The sequence below is a fragment of the Corella eumyota genome, chromosome 1, assembly GCF_963082875.1.
Source record: "Corella eumyota chromosome 1, kaCorEumy4.1, whole genome shotgun sequence".
Lineage (NCBI taxonomy): Eukaryota > Metazoa > Chordata > Ascidiacea > Phlebobranchia > Corellidae > Corella > Corella eumyota.
This window is the reverse complement of record NC_137490.1, coordinates 2822987-2843296: the sequence shown is the minus strand read 5'-3', so window position 1 is coordinate 2843296 and position 20310 is coordinate 2822987. Positions and strand designations below refer to the sequence as shown.

Below are 20310 nucleotides of genomic sequence, written 5' to 3'. Positions count from 1 at the left end.
TATCTGTTTATCCTCAATCTGTTTTTTCATTTTGCTCAAATTAAATCTTGATTGTCTTAAATGTTAATGAATAAGTAGCAATATAAAAGCAATTTTGTTTTTTTATTTATTTAACATCGTTTTTTTTAATATGTGAAAAAAAAAGTGTAAAATGAGTTCTATTTGCTGGAATTTTTAAACTTATTCTTGATCAACTGCTTCGCGTGATTTCTCGATTTCCCACATTCCTTCTCTTAACGTTAACTCTAGACCCTTTTGTTCTAATTCTTTTTCGCGTTTTAGTTTTTCTTCCTTTTCTTTATTTCTTTCCTCCCTAATTTGGTTGACTTTTTCAGCCTCTTTTCGCCATCTTTCAAGGTTATCCTTTGCTCCAGTCACCAACGGATGACAAGTTGGTAATATTCGCACAAGTATTTCAAAACATTTAATCGAAACATTCGAGTAAAACCCGACTTGTCCTTCGGCTAGGTCTTCAGATAAATCTCGATCCATCATTGGAATAACTGACAACCCTAGTTTTTTTCTTTGGTCTCCTTCCGCCCAAAATTCTTGATATAAATCCAACACATTTGATTTAGTTACATTCCATTCTTTTGCAGTTGAACTTATATCCGAAGAAGACATCATCAAACCCATAGCATTCACCCTATAATTATAAAACAAGTCAAATTTTTAGGATTTTATAGAGTGATAAATCCAATTTTTTGCCCTTTCTCCATTAAATTTATTAAAGTTAAACAGTTATTCTAAAGCCTATATTCTGTTAAACAATCATATAGTGATTAGGTAGAAAAACAAGTAGTATACGAGTTTAACAACCTGTGTTTGGGGTCGTCAAAATTGAATTCCCCTTTATTTAAAGAGTCTTCAATGTGCGCCCTATTTCCAAAATACAAAGCTAAATCCGTTGCAACAATTGCCTCTTTGATAATATATAACGCTTGTTTTCTATCAGAGTCAGAAAGACCGCACAAAACATCACTTTTTTCCCTTCCAATAATATCCCATGTTGTACTAATGTGATGATATTCCATTGTCGAAGAAGGGTAAAGTAAGGACAGAGGGTGGTTTGTTTTTTGCAGAAACTGATTTGAATTTGCTCTGTGATCCAAATCATGGCAAACACAGGCTATAAGTAATGAAAACCTCTCTACAACGTTAAACAAATCTTCGTTCCTCACCAACATGCAATACATGGCGTGAGTTACTGTCATGGCGTGGTGCCAATTGTGATAGGGTTTATCACGGTAATTGCTGCGCACGTGAAGAATAAATCTGGTCATAACATCAATTGAAAAAATTCTCTTTTCGTTAGAGTTTGTGATATCGTTAGCCATGTTGATAAAAAAGATTGGAAGTTCTGCGTTGTACGACATTAAGGAAAAATTAAATCTAAAAAAGAAGAAAGATTAAGTTTAAAAAAATTATAAACATAAAAGATTAACATTACATACTCGGAGTATTCATCGGGCAATTTGAGTGGTTGATCTTTAGTGAAGTTTTTGACAACTGCTTGATAATCTTTTTCAAAATATCTGCTGTGATATCTGTATTGCTCTTTTAGTACGTCGAAGCTCCATTGGTTTTGTTCCAACTTGACATGAATCTAAATTAAAATATATTAAGTTAAATTTATACAAAACACAATTGCAAAATTATACAAGTACATCATTTTAACTAAACACTTAAATTTTTTCCAACATTTAAGATGCATTTAATTAAAAGTGGACAGCCAAGGCCTTAAAAATATATTAATTTATTTAAAATACATACCTTTGAATATCGTAAGGCAAGTGCACAAAAAACTGTAAACATCTGGAAGTTATTTTGATCCATAGAGGTAAATGGGCCTTCCCCCTTTTTATTAATCATTTCAACAACCCCATAAACTTCATTATGACCCAATATTGGAATGCATAAAATATTGCGAGTTGTATACCCTAGAAAAAATAACAGAAAATTTGTTTAACAACACTTTAATTTAAACTGTCAAATAAATTTTTTTAGGCATCACAGATGTAATTTACAGAAGTAGCGAGGATCGAATCAATGACCTTATCAGGTGATGTCTGTTACTATATTGCATCACGTGCAAGTTTGCTTAGAATATTACCTGTTTGTTTATCTACATCCCTGTTAAATCTTTTATCAGCATACGCATCTGAGACGTTGAGAATTTGTTTTGTTGTGGCGACATGACCTGCTATTCCTGTCGACATCGGAATTCTAAAATACATTTAATTAAATTAAAATTAATAAATATTTATATGATCAGAAATTATGTGTACTTTACGGTTGTAAAAATATATAAAGCTTTAAACCTTAACTTGATAAGCACCATCAAACAAAAACTAACGGTTTATGAAAAATATACCCTTACTATTACGACACCAAAATGTTTGGAAAAGATTCATTAATACACAAAAATTACAGATACTTAAAAAAAACTTATTGTAAAAATGTTATGTGTTAAAAATTAAACCTGATTTCATTTTGTTTTGTAAAAATAGGTTCTCCATCTTTTCCTTCGCCTTGATCAAACAAATTTGTAAACAGTTCCTCTTTCTCTTTGTCAATTAAAAAGAAAGAACAACGATCTGCAGAAACCAAAGATTTTGCAAACCTACATGTGTTAAAAAAAATAAACTTGTTTAACAAGTAAAAGTTATTTACCTAAGACAAAAATTGGTTCGGCCAATACGTTAATTTGAAAATACAAATGATGCTAGTTAATAACAAAATAAAACATTTTTTCGTATGTATACTTATCCTCGATGTGGGAAGGTTGAAAGCGCGACCTAAACATAACCCTGTTACCGCAACCCAGTCTTGAGTTGCCTTTGGCAGTTCTTAAATATTATTAATTATAATTGCACGATAATTATGCTGCTGATTACAACATAAAAACAGTGGGGATTGAACCCACGACCTCATGTGGTGTAGAAAGTGTTCTTACCACTACACCACGCTGCCGGTCCACTACACCACACTTTGAAGCGACAAATTAAATAAAATACTTTTTAAATAAACTTTTATTTAAATTACCTCATTATATGTTTAATTATAACATCAATGTTAGTTAAATCATCCAGGTAGGTTTTCGAAACCTCCAACAGAAAGTTACTCATATCCGCTTGTTGGCGCAATCCGGCGCTAACTTGCGATTTGTAAATTGCGATTTCGGCCCAACTTAAGATGTTCTAAAACAAAAAACTTTTGTTTAAAAACAAACCGTGTTTAGTTATTCAAGCTTTACATAACAAAGTTTGTTTTATCAGCGACACTGTAAGCTTTGTGTTCATGAAAATGTTTAATAAATCACGAAACTGTACTTAACTTAAAAACATTAAAAACTTATACCTGAGTTAATGTTATTAAATCTTTTGTGTAAAAAGCATTGCTCCAAGAACGATATATCTCAACAACGCCCAAAAGATCTCCAGATGGTAGCTTAAAAGGTAAACCCATTACAGAAAACGCAGCACCTAAAAACACAGTTCAAGTGATCACCAATTTTAATCACAAGTTTTTTAGACTAAAGCAGTAATTTGCCTAATAAAATTATAAAACCTTATAGGCTAAGGCTATAAGTAGCCCCACATTTAAAGCGGTTAGTCTATAGTTGTTTAAGTTAAATAGCTTTAAAAATTATTGTTTAAATTTTATATTTACTGGAATCCTGTGTAGCAGTGCCGTTCGGAAACCTTTCATCCAATCTAATATCGTCAACGACAACCATCTGTTTTGTCTTAGCAACATAGGCTGCAACATTGCTGTTTTTTCCAATTGGGTAACTAGGCGCGATGTTACCCCTAGAATAAAATTGGAAATTGTAATACAAAAATACTAGTGCATTTTGTCCCGGGGGTTATATATGACAAAAAAAAGGTTTTAAAAATGAATGCAATAATTTTGTCCTTTAAAAGTTTAGGCTTGTATAGCTACAGCAGTTTAAAAATACCTTTGTTTTTGTTGGGGTTCTGTTTTCCATTGTGGTAACTCTGGATTATAAAGATGTAACGTATCTCCGTATTCTCCACCTACAGCATAAAAACTAAACCCTGTGGACATCGTTAGTTCTTTTAGGTGATTGCACAATGTGTAAATCGGGTTTAAATATTCAGAAGAATCAATCTGAAAAAAGAAATAGTTTAGTTGATGTGTAAATATAACACCAAAAATTCATACCGTTTATAGCGCCTTACTCATGGACGCTACAGCAAAAGATCACTGGGGATCAAACCCAGGACTTCATGTAGTGTAGAAAGTGTTCTGACCACTATACCTGGCTGCCGGTTTTATTGTTCACTGCTGGGCTGAATGGAAATATAGAAATTGTTTACCTTTTTAATTAGTTCTTCTTGAGCAGATGGGGTCTTCGTAATATTGTTCGACTCATCTAGCCCAGTAAAGGTAACAGAAAGTTTTTGAAAATCTCCGAGGGATTTAGACGGTAAGTTTCTAGTTTGGTCAGAGGACTTAGATTTTGTTAACCATTTCGTTATGGTTTCTGTTCGGATATTTTCGACGATATACTCTTCAAAAATATGCGGAAAGTTGGTAGTTATCCTTTCCAAATGTTTACAAATATCTTCTTTTTGGGTTGAATCTTGTAGGTCATTCAACAGGTCAGGTAGGGAGTTTAAACCCCTGCTTTCAAATGTTGTGGTGTTTGAAAAACGTCTCCCGGGAAAAGGCAACCTAGGCTGAGATCGCATTTGCCACGAGGCCCAGGGACTAGCCATATTGAGAGAAAAAAAGTAGTCCAGTTCTCTTATTCATGTACAATTTAATAAAAAAAATGATTTACATTCTAATATATTCTAGTTGAAAAATTTTTTTATAACTAGCTTGGCTGTAGTTGTATTTCATAACAATAGCCATTGTTGGATTTTTGCTTTCGAATATTTAAAAAAAAAATTGATAGCAATTAATTAAAAAAAAAGGATAAAAAATCTTAAATTAACTATTAAAATTAAAAAATCATTAAGCCAATTATATTTACATAAGGTGTGGTGATAAGACGTTATTTAAAATGTTGTATAAAACGTTTATTGTGCCAGTAACATGTGAAATTTAAACTACAGATAAAAATACTTTTTTAAAGTAAATAAAGGTTTTTATTGATATAGACCTGCACATAAAATATAATAATTTTTTTAAGATACATAAAATATGTAACTATTAAAAATCCTGTACGAATATAAAGTTAGAACGACGAATAAACAAATAAATGTTTCCTTCACATGACATAACTTATTTGTTTAAATTAACCTCGTGATTTCTAATAATAGAAAATCAAACTCTTTTTGTGTTGTGTTCTATATTTCACAAAAAAAATTTAACAAGTAAGAAACAAAATATAATGTTTTCGAATTTATAGATAGATACCAAATTCAAGTTTAAATAACAAATTTATTTATTATTGATGCATTAATAATGTGTGAATTATAAACACATCATCATAGTATATGCTAGTGTATGAAAACTTTTTTTATAAGACAAAAACTACAAAAAGTGTACAATATTAACCAAAACAGCAATTACAAAAAATATTTAAATTTATTTGCAATGATTGATATAATGTATTCTACTGATTACAAAAACTGGGTTTTATATTTATAACTGTTACTACCAAATTGCTTTTTAATTAGATTTTAAATAAATTTCAAGTTACCCCATAAATGGATTTAATATTTGTAAGGGATGTCCATTTCTAATAGTTTTAAGTGCAGCATATTATAATAACCAATTGGGGCATATCTAGTAATGCTTTACAATGGCCTCATACTTAAAAAAAATCATTTTAAGTCCCTCAGTCCCTTCTTAAATTGTTTAATCTAGCTTCCAGGTCTGCATCAGCGCTTGAAATTCCCCCAGCTGCTACTGCTGAGGGTCCAGATTTTTGGGCAACTGGAAAACTGCCTTGTTCAGCTGGTAAACCTCCGAATTCCTCACTTAATTGGAGTCCTAATTCGTCAAATACTTGCTTCACAATGGCGTCCCTAAAAAAATAAAGATATTTTAAAAAAATGAATAAATTTAAAAAACTTTAAAATAAATATCAATTTTTATTACTAAACCTAACAAAACTTATGTATGGTTCAAAAAAAATATCTTAAAGAAATATTGACATTTAATAATTTAACTTATTTTAATCCAACTTACGATTCTTCTTCATCATCTGATCCTGCCAAAGTATCGTCAATCACATCCTCCATCATCTCCGATTTCATGTCCAACATCTCGCTTTGTTTCTCAAACTCCATCATTATTTTCTGCATTTGCGGAAGTTTCATTTGCCTGTTCATTGCCCTCATTGCCTGAAAACAAAACATTTAATATTTCCATAATAAAAGTGACATTTTTTTGCACCATTATTTATTTAAAATACAAGAAGGGTTAACCAACTGCCTTATTTATGACCGATCGTGTGGTATAGTCGTCAGAACACTTAGCCTCAATACATGAGGTCCTGGGTTTAATTTTCACTGTTCTTATGATGTAGTACCCTTGAGTAAGGTGCTACAACTGGTATAAACTTCTGCCGATCCAATACTTACACTGCAGCTTATTTATTGGGCAATTATAATCTGTGATAACCCAAACTACCAATGGCAACTCGTGACTAGGTCGAGTAACTGATGTCCCTTTATGTTTAGGTCATAAAGACAATCTTCCCACATCAAGGATATTAAGTAAATATAAAAAAATGAGTTTAATTTAATACAAGTTATTTTGTGGTATACAAAATTAAATTTAGTATAATATATATTTTCAAATAAATTTACCTTTGTAACTCCTTTCATGGAATTCATCATTGCATCTTGACTTTTTAAAGTTGCTATTTTTAAAGAAACGCCTTGAATATTTGCTTTCATTTGAATAAACTTTTTAACATATCTTTTCGTTCTGACAAGATCTTTTGCCATAATTTTAACAGCGTCCTAAAAATGCAAAAAAGTTTTTATTTCATAAAATTTAGTGCGAATTCCAAATTGTAGCCATCAACATTAAGAAAATTTTCATTTATTTACCATTTGTCCTTCTTTTGCCATTTTTTTAATATCCATAATCACTTTTTTTTCTTGCTTTTCCATATTGGCTCGTTCACGATCCAGATCCCTCATCGTTCTGTTTAATAAACGTTGATTTTCACGCAGCATTTGAGTCGGAGTTTTCTTTTTACCAAATAAACTCGACAACATTTTGATGGTTTTTAATTACAATTTATATCTGAAATACCTAAAGTAAAATTTACGAAGCTGTTAGCTAGGTATTTAATAGTATATTTCTTATGAAAAATAACAATTCTTTATTTCTGTTTTAAAACTGTTTATTTTAATTAAACGACAACAGTAAGTTAGACACCTTACTCAAAGACTACTCATCTTGAAGACAACTCAAACTTATGACATCATAACCTATGATGTATGAGGGTTTAAGATATTTAAATAATTGACAAGAATAAGGTGTTATAACGTTGGTTTGTCTGGGGCTAAGTTGGCATTAGGTTAATATGGCATGAAGCTTCTGTCCTTTATTTAAGACAGCTTTTTTAATAACTCAAGTTAAGTAAAAATTTAAATTATCGAGTTATTTTGTCAGGTTACCAATAGTCTTTTCTAAACCTAATGACTGAATAGGATAGTTAGTTTAATATTCCAAATTCTCGACCCAAACTTTATCATTCAGTTACCTCTAAATAAATATTCAACGTAAGTTATCAACCCTATGTTACTCACAATCGTCACATGACATATCATAACAAAACAACAGCCATGACGTCATAAGACTATAAAAATAGGTTACAAAGCGGTAGCGCATGACTGATAAATTAAACTTTAATAAAATCTAAATTAGGAATCTTTGTAATGTTTATTTAAATGCTTTTTGAGCTAATAAATATATGTTAATTTTGAAGTATAATAAATAAACTAGAATAAAAAGTTCACGCGGAGAAAAATCTTTATTTTGGGCGTTTTAAGAACTAGCTACTTATTCACTTAAATGATTTTACCTTCTACTTATTCACTTAAATGATTTTAAGTAATAGAAGACGAGTATTTACACTTATACTGCTATCTCGCTTACCAAGGTTTACCTGGATTAATATCTATTTATGTATGTATAGACACGGCAAGTTTTTGGGCCTATATTAAACAAAAGACGGCGTAGTGGCCAGAACACTTATCCTCACTACATGAGGTCCTGGGTTTGATCACCAAAGCTCTCATGTTCTAGCGTCTAAGTAAGACGCTATAAACTGCCAACACTTAATCAGCAGCGTATAAGTATATGGCAATTATGAGCTATCTATCCCAAATTGCCAAAGGCAACCCGAGACTGGGTCGTTACTCTTACATGCCATGAAGTAGACCATTCTTCAACAAGAATAAATAAATGTAAATAAGACTTTTATCAACACTGCTCAAAATTTTTCTACAACAGTGAAACCTTCTTCAACTAAAGTAGTTAAAAAATCTGCTTTCCATATACCAGTTTTAAAATAAAATAGTTTGCTAACTAATTTTTTAAATTTAAGTCAATAAAAACACAACAATATTGCAAAAAACGATTTTATTTAGTTCATTTTTCGCACCAACTCGTTAATTTTATCCTCACGATTACCACAATCTCCACCTTCAACAAAGTGGTTGGTGACCTTCTGGAATCCTCCTTTGGGGGAGGAAAGTTTAAATGGCCACAAAAAAGCGGAAGTTTCTTTGAAATGTTTGCCGACGGTGAATAACTCGTGGATAACATCTTCCATACAGATGATACCACATTTGCCTGATAGAGTAGATAAAATATGTTTATTAAAAAATAATGCTATTAAAGTAAGGTTAAGTTTTTTGTTGACTTAAATGACTACAACTGTCTTTTATTTTCTCGATTATTGTTTTCCAAGCAATGGTTATTCATGTTTATTGACATTACTTGTGAAGGGGCATATCACTTAAAACATAAATCTGGTGGGGATCAAATTCAACACCTTATGTAGTAAAGCCAAATGTTCTAACATAGTGTAGTGGTAAGAACACTAGTTACCACACATAAGATCGTAGGTTTTCAATCCTCACTACTCTTATGCTGTAGCGCCCTTAAGTAAGGCAATATAAATGATATAAACTTCTGCTGAGCCAGCACTAAATCAGCAAAATAAATATAGGGCAAAAATAATCTATAATATCCTAAACTGCCACAGGCAACTCGAAACTGGGTCTGGGTAACAGTTGTTACTCTATGTTTAGGTCGCGCTTTCGCCCTTCCCACAACGAGGAAGTCTCATTATTTAAGTAATAACTGAAATGAAGTAAACAAAGTTGCAATTTCTAAATAAATAACTAGAATTCATTATAAAAACCCTTACCAAGACTTTCTTCAATGATGTTGTTGTCAGTGATCGGGATTCGATTTTTGTCAACCTTTCCATGACCTCGTTTGTACAACAACTCACGGACTGTTTTCAAATTGGGGTATCTGTTTGTAGATGTGCAAATACAAGTTTTTAAAAAATTACTCAATAATACAAAAAACACAAATAATAACACTTATTTAAACTTAAAAAAAAAGAAAATTTTTTTTCTCACAGTATATAAAAGTCATATATATACAAATTAAATTTAAAATACTGCTGTTGCTATCATAATTTTATGTTAAACCTACCCCCAGGTGATGTAGGGTTCAGCGATTCTCAACATCTGAAGAGTAGCTTTACTCAATCGAATGAAAACTCCATTGTGGATTTGTCGGAGTCGGAGCAGCTGCAAAACTTTCTTCACTTTGGGGGCTACTTGGTTGATACTAGAGAAAAAAAAGTTATTTTTTACAACCTTATCTTAAGTGTAAATTATCTTTGATATGTTACTTATTGAAGTGGGTAATTTAGACTTTAAAATCACTAAAAATCGATTTCTGTTTTATCTCTGTTTACGTGTTAAGCAAATCCAAACTACAATTAAATTGCATAAAGAGCATTTAAGCATTTTTATATTAAATCATCATAATTTTAAAATAATGCTGAAAAACTAAAAACGAAATAAAAATTAATATATGCATCAAATAAAATTATAACACAATAAAAAAATTGTAAAATTCATGCCTTTAGAACCAATTGTGAAACCTCTATAAATTATATAAAAAATAACAAAAATTGAACCAAAGTCTGATACAAAAACTTACCCTCGAATACGGATAACAAAAGCAAGTCTGGGCTCATCAGGAACATAATAATTTTGATGTTTTCGAGCTTGTCGGGCCAATCTTATTCCATCCCGTTCACGTTGCCGATATTCCTTAATGTATTCTTCAGCTCGCTTGAAAATAAGCTTTCGCTTCTCCCTGTTTCTCTGTAGAGGGAAACAACAAAATTTGTTTAAATTTTGATAATGTTTAAAAAAAAATACAAAAAATTGAAGTCTTTACAATGGATTAGTTTCTTAAAAGGCAGACATGTTTTGTAACAGTAAATTATAAAACCTTTTTACCCATTTAGAAATAAGAGTTATTACCTTTTTTTGGACGCAAGCGGCTTGAGCTTGTTTTGCTTTCTGAGCTTGGTATTCCTTTCTTCTTTTCAGAAGAGACTCGGGAACTCGCGCTACTTTTGTACTAAAATCAAATATCTGGGTTAACGTAAACTGATAATTACTGCCTACTTCTATTATTTAGCGAAACGTGTTTATCTAAACTTAAAAATAATTCCACAACTTTTTTACACAGTTTTTCGTTACGTCCAAATGCATAAAAGCGGACTAAAATCTCACTTATTTATGGTTTCTCTTAAACCAATATTGCTTAGGACATGTTTTTTTCATGATACACACAAGTTAAACACGGATAATCCATGGATTTATTAAGATATAACACGTTACCTACCCCAACACCATCTTTAGCGAATTTGCAGTAAAAAGAACCCAAAATACAATGTTGTGTATATCGTGAGAATTTTTACTAGTGGGCGCATTTTTTAATAATTTGATGACGTATTTTAAAATAAAATGCCACGATAGCAAGGCTTCAAAAATAAACCAAATACTATTAATTTTTGCATATTTGGCAATAGTGATTTTTTTTAGAGTATAAATACCACGGCTAAAGGGTATTCCTTATTAAAAATATTATTATACACCTAGGCTAATTTATACAAAGAACAGTTTTTTTTCTATAACGATGCTATTTTAGAACAAAAAAACTAATAATATCTTGTAAAATCAAAAATAATTAAATTTCTAATGTAATGCGTTATTAAAACAGCTTAGAAGTTAGCAATTTTGTTGCCACGGGAAATGTCTTGTCTATACCTAAAATTACCTTATTTTTAAAATACTTTGAGAACTCTTAATAAAACTTAAGTAATTTGAATTGCAATAAAATTTCTTTGTGCATTTACAGAATAGAAAAAATAGTACGAAATGTTAGCACTTAATCATATAAAAATAAACTGAAAAACTTATTTATAGAAACACTATATGCACAATTGACTAAAAGAATATTAAAATACATTTACAGAAAAAGTACTGAAAAAATTTAAAAAGGTTTAAATAGCAATTTACAAAATAACTACCTTTAAGACTTTATGTAATTTACAAAAAAAATACAGCAGACGAAAATTGAATGTGTGAGAAGATTGAGATGTAAAATATATTTTATATAGTATTGGAATATAAATTATTGACACAATTATTTTTAATTGCACACTGGTAAAGGTGTAATAAAAATGTTTCAAAATCAGCAGGCACATATGAAAGCAGATTTAAGTACAAATGATTTTGTGTGAAAAATGAGGAAAAGAAAAAAAATTAAAAACAGAAAAAGAAAGTGAAAGTTTTGATTTTTTTATTTGTCTGAAAATTCAAAAAATAGTAAAAACTTCAAAGCAAAAAAATTTTTGAAAATTTAATTACTTCAAAAAAAAGAGTTTTATATTTGGCTGTAAACTAAATGTGAATTGGAAGACTTGAACTTATGGTTGTTATCATGAGGTTTGGTTCTTCTTGTATGGTTGTTATGATGGTGTCTCTTGCCACCATTCGAGGGCATATTTTTAAAGTCCTCAACTACAAAAAAAAAATTGGTAAAATTTATAAACAAAATTTAAAAAAAATTCTTTAAAATTTTAGAGGAAAATTTTTTATTTATTTTTTAACCTGATAATGAAGTTCTTGTGTCCCAGTCTTTGCCAGGTTGGTGTTGTTTAACTGGAGATTTATAACTTGCACCATTATAACCTCTTTGTTGGGCTCTCCTTCTTTCTTGTTGAACAGTTGTGGTAACTTGTAACGGCATCACCATTCCATCATCAATGGCTGTGTTGTAACTAAAACAATATTTAAAAATTAAAAACATTGTTTTAAATACAAGTTCGAACCAAAATAAAAATTTAAAAAAAAAATATTTTAAAAACATTACAAAAATAATAGAAGCAAGTAATTTTTTAGACAGTTATAAATAACAATTAACAATACTTATTTAATTTTATAAAAATGTTATAATAAATATTAAAATAACTACCTGTGATGTGATATAACACTGGATTTTGAAGTTGTTCGATTTCTGTGTCTACCCGCTCTAATAGGATTTGAATTTCCTGACGTTCTGATTAAATTAAATATTTTAAGTTAAATTTATACAACAAAAATCTCTTTGTTGTAAATAATTAAGCACTTACCTTATCATTTAATCACAAAAATTTTAAGAACCAAACCAAAAAATCTATATATTATCTGATCAGATTTTAATCTTTACTTAAGATACTTACGTGTTTATTAATTTTAAAACTTGAGAAATTAGATTAAAAGGTTTTTTCCAATATTAAATGTAAATAAATACTGAGATTATGTTTAACTTACTTTACTTCAGTGTAAGCAATATCATTTAACATATTTTCAGATTGTATATTCGGATCTATTTCTACGTGTTCACGTCTAAATTTAAAAATATGTATTAGCCTCAAGTACAATTATAACTTGATAATTTTTATCAACAAAAAATCGTCTTATTAATATTACGACCTAGAGATTTAAATATTGTATAAAAAATCAAATAAAAAATAGAAAAACTTACTGAATGTGCTGCCATAACATTTGCTTTGCTTCCTCGTCTGCTCTTGATAACCTGTTAAAATTTATTATCAAAGTTTAATATGATGTACATACAATATTAAATATCACCATGTTTAATTCACATAAAAAATCTGTAGGTTTGACATTAAATTTTTAGAGGACATTTAGGTATTAGGATTTTAAGTTTTTCATAAGGAAATGATGTGCTTTTAGTGACATGTTCAAGCTACCTGTAACCTTTAATAAAAAAATAGTGTGACATTGGGGCAGCTTAAGGCTTTTAGTCTATAATCTGATGCTGTGTATATCATACTATAGATCATTTTTTTTACAAAATGAACCTGTTTTACCTTTTGTTTCTCCGATGTGACCTGATATCAGTTTGTGAATGTAAATTATTGTTGTGGTGTTTTAATCTTTCAGCAGTCACTCTACCACTAACCATCTCAGTGTCAGTGTGATATTGTCTTCTCCTGCTTGTAGAAAAAATTAAAAAAAAACTTTGTGAAGAATAATCTTAAAACAACTTTAAAACTTAAGAGTACTTTTGACCTAAAAATTGTATTTAGAATCAAACAAATTTTGCAATAACAAAAAAAAAAAAAAAAAAAAAAAAAGTTTAGAAAAGTTAAAAAAAAAAAAAAGGTTTGGATGAAAAAAAAAAGTTTGGATAGAAAAGTTTGGATGGGCAAAGTTTTACCTTCTTCTTCTGGTTGAAATTTCGCTTCCATCACTGTCGTTATTTTGATTCCTCCTCGCCCGTGATCGAATCCTCCTCTTGCTCGGACTATCCGATTCTTCGCCACTTGAGCGTCCTCGCGATCTAAATTTCATTTGGTCAATAAATTCAAAACAATTTAAATAAATATTTATTTTTAATTTAAATTGTTGAAAAATTTGTGTGTTTAAATAATAAGTAACTACAAATTTTTATTAATTAGATAAGTAAAAATTACCAAATTTTTCCTCAACATTTCAACATTTCAAAACAAATAAAAATTTTAGACAAAAACATTTAATAAATACCAATTTCAATTAAAAACAAAATTAATACAAATTTATCCTGATTTTAATACAAATTTATCCTGGTCAATTAAAAACAAAATTAATACAAATTTATCCTGATTTAAAAATTGAACGACAGGGTTTGAAATTTGAAGATTACAAAACAGTTAAATTATATGCCGACCTCATTAAGATAAAAAAAGCAATTATTTTATTTTTATAACAAGGAAAATTTTTTTTTAATGACACTAAAGTTACCATAATAATTTTAATAAAATTTTCTTTTAAATCCCAGAAGAAATATTTGTCAAAAAAAGTATAGTAGTAAACAATAAAATTTAGTACAGCTATTACATAATTGGTAATAAAACTTTAACTAGTACTTTTCTTGGAACAATACAACATAGAAGTTATTTTATGACCTAATTATTATAGGTGTGTCATATTGTTTTTGTTTAAAATAATCAAGGATTGGGTTTGGTAATCCAAGCAAATTAAATAAAATTAAAACTATTTTAACATGTGTACAATTTGACCTTAATTTAAATACTAATATAAGTAAGATTTAAAAAAAATTCTTTTATTTAACTATTTTAGTGTGAAATTAATCATTTTTGGAGAATTTTAGATAAAAGTCTAATCCCTATAATAATAAACTTTGCCCTAAAATAATAAACAAAGTAAATTTAGGGTATGCTATGAAACAACAAGTAAAGCAATGGTATGTAACTAGAATTATCACTAAAAATTTAAACTTTAAATATATATATTTTTACCTGTGTTTTCGATGTCTATTTTCAGTGTCACTTAAAGATTGAAGTTTTCTATTTCTTTCCCTTCTTTCGCTTTTCGGGGTCATATATTTCGTGATTGTATTCTGTTCAGCATCTGATGCGTTAAACATACTCCTTAAAAAATCAAAATTCAAAAATTCAAAAAAAAAATTAAAAAATGCTTGAATTAAAAAAAATCAACAAGCTATAAAAATTATAGTTTTAGTGCAGGCCTATACTTAATATAAAAAAAACATAGGTTTTAGATAGCTTTAAAAATATTGTTCAATAATATCAAAAGATTTTAAAAGATATTTAAATAAAAAATACCGACTGTATGGGGCACAAATTTTACATACAGTTACAGAACACTTTTATTTTAATTTTTACATAAAACTACAAATTAAAATTTTTAAATTGTTAATAATGCCTAATGTATAACAATTAACAAGATTTTAATTTTAGGTTTAAATTTTTAATAAACAACATTTAAAATATTTTGTAAAAACTAATTACTTTTTCTTAAGTGGTTGGTCTACTTCAGTTGTGTTTAATTTTGAATTTTCCTCTTTCACATTTTCCTTATTTGAGTCTAGAACAAATTAATAATAAAAGGTATACTATTATAAAGCAAATACTTTGTTTAATTTGAAAAAAAAATAAATGTATACTGGACTGCCCTATTTTTCTTATATTTACAAAACTGTATTAAAGAACCTTAAAAAACGCTAAAAAATATGTTAAAAATCGTAATACCTTTAAAAAATCTTTTTTAAATTCATGAAAAAAATACTAAAACATAATCAAAATTGTATGAATCGAAGTTAAATTAGCCTTTTTTAAATTTTACGAAAAACTACTTAAAAAAAATTTGCGTGACTAACTTTCAGTATGGTTTGTGGCTGGATATCTTTTACTGCTTCCCCGATGAACTTCAGGTTCTTCTCGTTCTACTTCTGATTGGAGTAACTCTGCTTCAGTGCGTCCACTATATCTAAAAAGTTAAATTTGTTTAGAATATTTAATATAACAAATACGAATCAGTTATTATATTTATTATTTAGTAACATTTTTAATCAACACTTTTTTATGGACCAAATAGTTATTTTAAAAACTAGATAAATCCATTATTTCTAAACAAAAAAAAACAAGAACCACCTTTTACAGAGAGTTATAAAACAAAAAAAAAACATCTTTTATATTCTATATTACAATATATCAAATTTTATTACTCTATTTAAATAAATAAACAACATTTTTAACCTGTGTTTTTTATTCCGCGGAATGTTTGGTATATTCTGAGGTAGTCGGTAAAAAACATGTCGGTCCACGATACTCTTCCAAACTTGCTGACAACTTTTACTGGAATCCATCTCGAATGAAAGACTTAATTCTTTACCCTTTAAAATTGAAGTTGATTAATTTTTAACAATAAAGTGTGGTACATTGCCAGTACAACTTTAATGTATATAATGTGTATTAAAAATTATAATCATCTTCCTAAATTTTTAACAAATTATATAGATATGCAATTTGTTTTCTTAGGCTACTTTTTTAACTCAAAATGTCAAGTTAAATTTAATTATATTTTTAACTTCTATATTTTTTATTGTTGTAAATAGTCTTAATATGATTCAACAAAACAATATTAAATGATTCACCTGTTTGTTTTTTACTTTCAGTTTAAGAAATTCGTCTTTAAAATCCACTGTTTCAATTCTAGGCCTAAAATTTATAAAAAAAAATATTGAACTAGTAATTACAAAAAATAATAAACAGAATTTTAACAAAAAAAATGACAAAAAATCTAAATTACTAAATAAAAAACAAATAGTTACTAATTTAATAATCAAAAAAAAATTCATTACAAAATTTTAGAAATTATTGTCAATTATTTAAAAAAATTAACTGACCAATAATAAATGGTTATTCTGTATTTATTCTTAAAGGTTTCGATACCCCTTGGAGAAACCCCAAGCATGTATTTGACCCCCGCCTCCCCTTTAACCGAGTGAAGTTCAACCCCGTACATATCCAGCTGACGACATTTTCGTAAATATTGCATTTCTGCTACAGATGGAACTAAACCCCTGAAATAAAACAAAGTTATTTTTTAAGTTTTAGAATTTTTAAGTTTTAAAATCAAAGAAAGTTTTTTTTTTAAGTTTTGAGTTTTTTTTTAAGTTTTAAAATCAAAGAAAATTTCTTTTAAGTTTTGTATGTTTATTAGAAAAAGGGTGTGCAGATGGGGTGTGTTTGAGCTATCCGAAAACTAGGCTTAAGGACAAATAAAGGGGCACTGATGCGGTTTGAATCTGAAACCCTTTGGTCTGCAGTTTAATGTCATAACCGCTTCACCACACTACCAAAATCAAAGAAAATTTTTAGGTATTGTGTAAATATAATCCATATATAATGGTGCTTAGTGGACAATATATAAATCCATTTTTTCCCAATTAATACCCATGCAAAATAGAAAAAAAAACTGCAAATTGTGGTTCGTGGGTAACCTATCGCTAACAACTATTAGTTACAAGTTCAAACCATATTTTGAAAATTGAAATGTCCAGCTACAAACTAGTTAAATATGATAAAAACAAAAAAATATAAACTATTTTATGTTATGATACAAAAGTTATCGCAATTAAAATAATTGTCAATCAATGTTTAAGTTGTATTTAATAAAAAAATCCAAATAACTCAATAAAAAAATTCTTTAAAAAATATTTAATATTAAAAAAAATAAAAAAATAGTTGTTTTGTATAACCAACCACTTTAAGTTTAACCAAAAAAGACAGTAAAAAGCACTTATAACTAACCACAGTTTTATAAACAATAACCATTATTTTTATTATGTCACAAGGCACTTGTATACTTGTAAACACAAAGCCTTAGGCCTAGTTAGTTGAACTTAAAAAAAAGATGTTTACAAGTAAATTATACTCCTAATGTTCATGTATCATGCTTTCAAGCTTTAAATTAAATTTAAACTATGTGTAGCATTTGTAACATGGTGTTTACAGTATATATAGCATTAGTTAAATCAAAATATGTTTTTCAATATAAAATTTTGGTACTATGTGTGTATATATACACTAACAAAATAATTATCTCATGTATTTCACAATAATTTAAGTATACTTGTGCCTAGAATATGATAAAAATTTATACTTTGGAGGCATTTTGTTGGTGATGAAACTTACTTAAATGAAGAATGCAGGCGACTAACTTCTTTCTCAAACTCCCGATCTTGATTGGGAATAAATCGGAATTCGGAAACATAATTTGAATTTTTGTGGATTGTGTCATCATAATCTCCTATCTCAGCTAAACAAACAAAAAAAAATATAAAAGAAAGTATATAAATACAATACCAAGTACTTCAATTTCAAAAACAGTAAAAGTTAATGACATTTTCGAATACACTCAACTAAAACAATTTAACAATAGTTGTTATTTTTATTGCCTTTTATTACTATTTTTATAACATTACTTCCACTACATTAAACAACTAATAAAAAAAACAAAAAACTAAATTACCAAATTTATAAATAAAATTAAATTTCTTTTATTAAACTGATTGTTTTTCTTACATTGCAAAGCCAAAGCTGACAACTCAGCAACCTGTTTATTTAAACAAGAAAGACGAAGTGAGAAAATATCTTTTTTAAGTTGAAGAAAGAATTGATATCTCGTAACCTCTTCTTTTAAAGCACAAGGGTCCCCGGCATAAAACTTTACAACAAAATGGAATGTGCAACTATGGTCGTACTCAATAACTAAAAAAAAATAATATTTTTTGTCAAATTATTTGGAAACATAAACAGATATTAAAATATAAAAAATATTGGACAAAAAAAATTTAAAAAATTTTGCTGGTTTTTAAGTTTAATTCATGACCAATTTTATAATTAATTTTTCTTTAAAATATAATAATTTTTATAGATAAAAACTCGTGTAAATTACCTTTTGAAAGTGGGGCATTATCACACAATGCTTTATCCAAATCCAACCAATGCTAAAACAAATAAATTAAATTTTATAAAAAAAAAGTTTGCCCAATTTAAAAAAAATTAAATAAGCTTATATATATATAAATTTATTTTTTCAAATACTGTAAAAATTTTACAAACACATTTTTTTTCCTTTACTTACAATATGTGTATTATGATCATAAAACCTTAATCCAAAATAATCTTTTTCGATAACATTTAGATGTTGACAAACTAAATCGAACAAAACTTGACCCTTAGTTGTTGCCTGTAAATAAAACCAAACTAAATATATACCCAAAACTGTCATAGGTACAAATTTAAATTTTTAGTTACAAAAATAATTTTATAGCTGATATATTCAAGCATACACAATACAAAAAAATATTTTTTATTTTTTTACACTATTTTTTTTCTAATGACCCATAAATAAATAAAATTTATACAATAGCAGTACCTTAACATTATTGACTCTTGAAAATCTTTCGCTCTGCCCATCCAATAGAATAACTTCACATTGAAAACTTGCTTTTGGTTTAGTACAACATAGCATTTTGCTACAACAAAAATTTAACACAAAAATGCATAAGGCAAGTCTGTAAGAAATAAAAAAAAATTTAAATCATTTCAAACACGTAATTAATTTGAAAAACACGACAATTTTGTGGTGCTCAATTTTTCATTTACGTAAGATTGATGCAAAACAGAGAAGAACACTTGATATAACATGTAATTTAAATTAATCATATTCTAAGTACAGTTGGTAAAATTCAAAATTCAGTTAAATTTGACTTTTGGCCTGGTATAATACTACAACATGTAAAAAAATGTTCAAAGTTGTGTTGAATATATATATATATATATATATATAAGATTGTGTTTGTTTGTTAAATTTATAATGACCAAGTAATAAACTATATATTTGAGTTAAACAATTTGTTAAAATATCTTAAATTTGTAAACAAAAATACATTAGAATATTTTTAGAGACTACATCTTGGCTAAACAGTTTTTTAATCAGACAAATATATTATTGTAAAAATATATTACTTCTAGCAGAACGTTTTTTAAACGTGTAAAAACTTATTGATTCACATTCCTAAAATTATAACATTTTCTAATCATCTGATCATAGTTTTTTTCACTTTTTAATAAATTTCAGTTAGAAATAAAATGGTTAAGCGATGCCTACTGGTTTAATTGTTCAACGCTTACCACAACAATGATTAAAATTAACCTAACAATCTAACAAAGACAATTTTTGACTTTGTTTACTTTAAAAACTTCTTTTTTTTAAAAACAATCAGACAAACCGACAATAAACGAACAAATTTGAATTGCCTAACTAATTGATATACCATAGTAAAAACTTGCTGCTTCTTTTAAGCAAGGCGGGTAACATTTAACATAAAATTAAATAACATCTAAGCGAAAACGTTAACTAAATAGTTTAAAAATCTTTTAAAGTACGT

At 28.0% G+C, this 20310-nt stretch overlaps 4 protein-coding genes across 5 annotated transcripts; all 4 read right to left on the bottom strand.

Moving 5' to 3' along the window:
• Window positions 1-180: 180 nt before the first annotated feature.
• On the bottom strand, window positions 181-4745 carry LOC145764037 (cAMP and cAMP-inhibited cGMP 3',5'-cyclic phosphodiesterase 10A-like). The gene is made up of 11 exons (XM_082575605.1): window positions 4344-4745; window positions 3962-4134; window positions 3673-3812; window positions 3361-3485; window positions 3046-3200; window positions 2483-2623; window positions 2114-2226; window positions 1774-1940; window positions 1455-1606; window positions 820-1392; window positions 181-646 (listed from the first exon to the last, which is right to left on the bottom strand). Exons 1-11 carry the CDS (start codon window positions 4743-4745, stop codon window positions 181-183), a joined length of 2607 nt encoding a protein of 868 aa, XP_082431731.1.
• A 551-nt stretch (window positions 4746-5296) lies between these two features.
• LOC145749791 (charged multivesicular body protein 2a-like) lies at window positions 5297-7275 on the bottom strand. The gene is made up of 4 exons (XM_082565656.1): window positions 7038-7275; window positions 6792-6947; window positions 6169-6323; window positions 5297-6005 (listed from the first exon to the last, which is right to left on the bottom strand). Exons 1-4 carry the CDS (start codon window positions 7206-7208, stop codon window positions 5816-5818), a joined length of 672 nt encoding a protein of 223 aa, XP_082421782.1. The 5' UTR covers window positions 7209-7275; the 3' UTR covers window positions 5297-5815.
• Window positions 7276-8565: 1290 nt separating this feature from the next.
• On the bottom strand, window positions 8566-10939 carry LOC145749567 (large ribosomal subunit protein uL30-like). Its single transcript, XM_082565369.1, has 6 exons — window positions 10882-10939; window positions 10515-10614; window positions 10186-10352; window positions 9670-9807; window positions 9374-9483; window positions 8566-8793 (listed from the first exon to the last, which is right to left on the bottom strand). Exons 1-6 carry the CDS (start codon window positions 10890-10892, stop codon window positions 8585-8587), a joined length of 735 nt encoding a protein of 244 aa, XP_082421495.1. The 5' UTR covers window positions 10893-10939; the 3' UTR covers window positions 8566-8584.
• A 671-nt stretch (window positions 10940-11610) lies between these two features.
• On the bottom strand, window positions 11611-19428 carry LOC145764206 (band 4.1-like protein 4). 2 transcript variants are annotated; one of them, XM_082575812.1, is made up of 18 exons: window positions 19296-19428; window positions 19002-19106; window positions 18813-18864; window positions 18440-18625; window positions 18050-18173; window positions 16759-16935; window positions 16507-16570; window positions 16109-16245; window positions 15730-15839; window positions 15362-15437; window positions 14849-14980; window positions 13768-13890; window positions 13418-13543; window positions 13069-13119; window positions 12855-12929; window positions 12517-12600; window positions 12153-12322; window positions 11611-12062 (listed from the first exon to the last, which is right to left on the bottom strand). In XM_082575812.1, exons 1-18 carry the CDS (start codon window positions 19389-19391, stop codon window positions 11926-11928), a joined length of 2025 nt encoding a protein of 674 aa, XP_082431938.1. In that variant the 5' UTR covers window positions 19392-19428; the 3' UTR covers window positions 11611-11925. The 2 variants fall into 2 exon arrangements, with proteins under 2 accessions (XP_082431938.1, XP_082431939.1); XM_082575813.1 differs by having other exon boundaries at window positions 13418-13540.
• Window positions 19429-20310: the final 882 nt, after the last annotated feature.

Excerpts from the sequence above, each read along its gene's own strand:
- LOC145764037 (XM_082575605.1), bottom strand. The coding sequence starts at position 4,745 with ATGGCTAGTCCCTGGGCCTCGTGGCAAATGCGATCTCAGCCTAGGTTG. Across the intron at positions 4,135-4,343 it reads AAGAAGAACTAATTAAAAAG|ATTGATTCTTCTGAATATTT; the intron begins GTAAACAATTTC and ends TTCTTTTTTCAG. Across the intron at positions 3,486-3,672 it reads CACTGCTACACAGGATTCCA|GTGCTGCGTTTTCTGTAATG; the intron begins GTAAATATAAAA and ends CTGTGTTTTTAG.
- LOC145749791 (XM_082565656.1), bottom strand. The coding sequence starts at position 7,208 with ATGTTGTCGAGTTTATTTGGTAAAAAGAAAACTCCGACTCAAATGCTG. Across the intron at positions 6,948-7,037 it reads TGGCAAAAGAAGGACAAATG|GACGCTGTTAAAATTATGGC; the intron begins GTAAATAAATGA and ends TTGCATTTTTAG. Across the intron at positions 6,324-6,791 it reads CCATGAAAGGAGTTACAAAG|GCAATGAGGGCAATGAACAG; the intron begins GTAAATTTATTT and ends TTTTGTTTTCAG.
- LOC145749567 (XM_082565369.1), bottom strand. Across the intron at positions 10,353-10,514 it reads CCGCTTGCGTCCAAAAAAAG|AGAAACAGGGAGAAGCGAAA; the intron begins GTAATAACTCTT and ends TTCCCTCTACAG. Across the intron at positions 8,794-9,373 it reads CATCATTGAAGAAAGTCTTG|GCAAATGTGGTATCATCTGT; the intron begins GTAAGGGTTTTT and ends CTACTCTATCAG.
- LOC145764206 (XM_082575812.1), bottom strand. The coding sequence starts at position 19,391 with ATGCTATGTTGTACTAAACCAAAAGCAAGTTTTCAATGTGAAGTTATT. Across the intron at positions 16,936-18,049 it reads CGCCTGCATTCTTCATTTAA|GGGTTTAGTTCCATCTGTAG; the intron begins GTAAGTTTCATC and ends GTTTTATTTCAG. Across the intron at positions 16,571-16,758 it reads AGAATAACCATTTATTATTG|GCCTAGAATTGAAACAGTGG; the intron begins GTCAGTTAATTT and ends TATAAATTTTAG.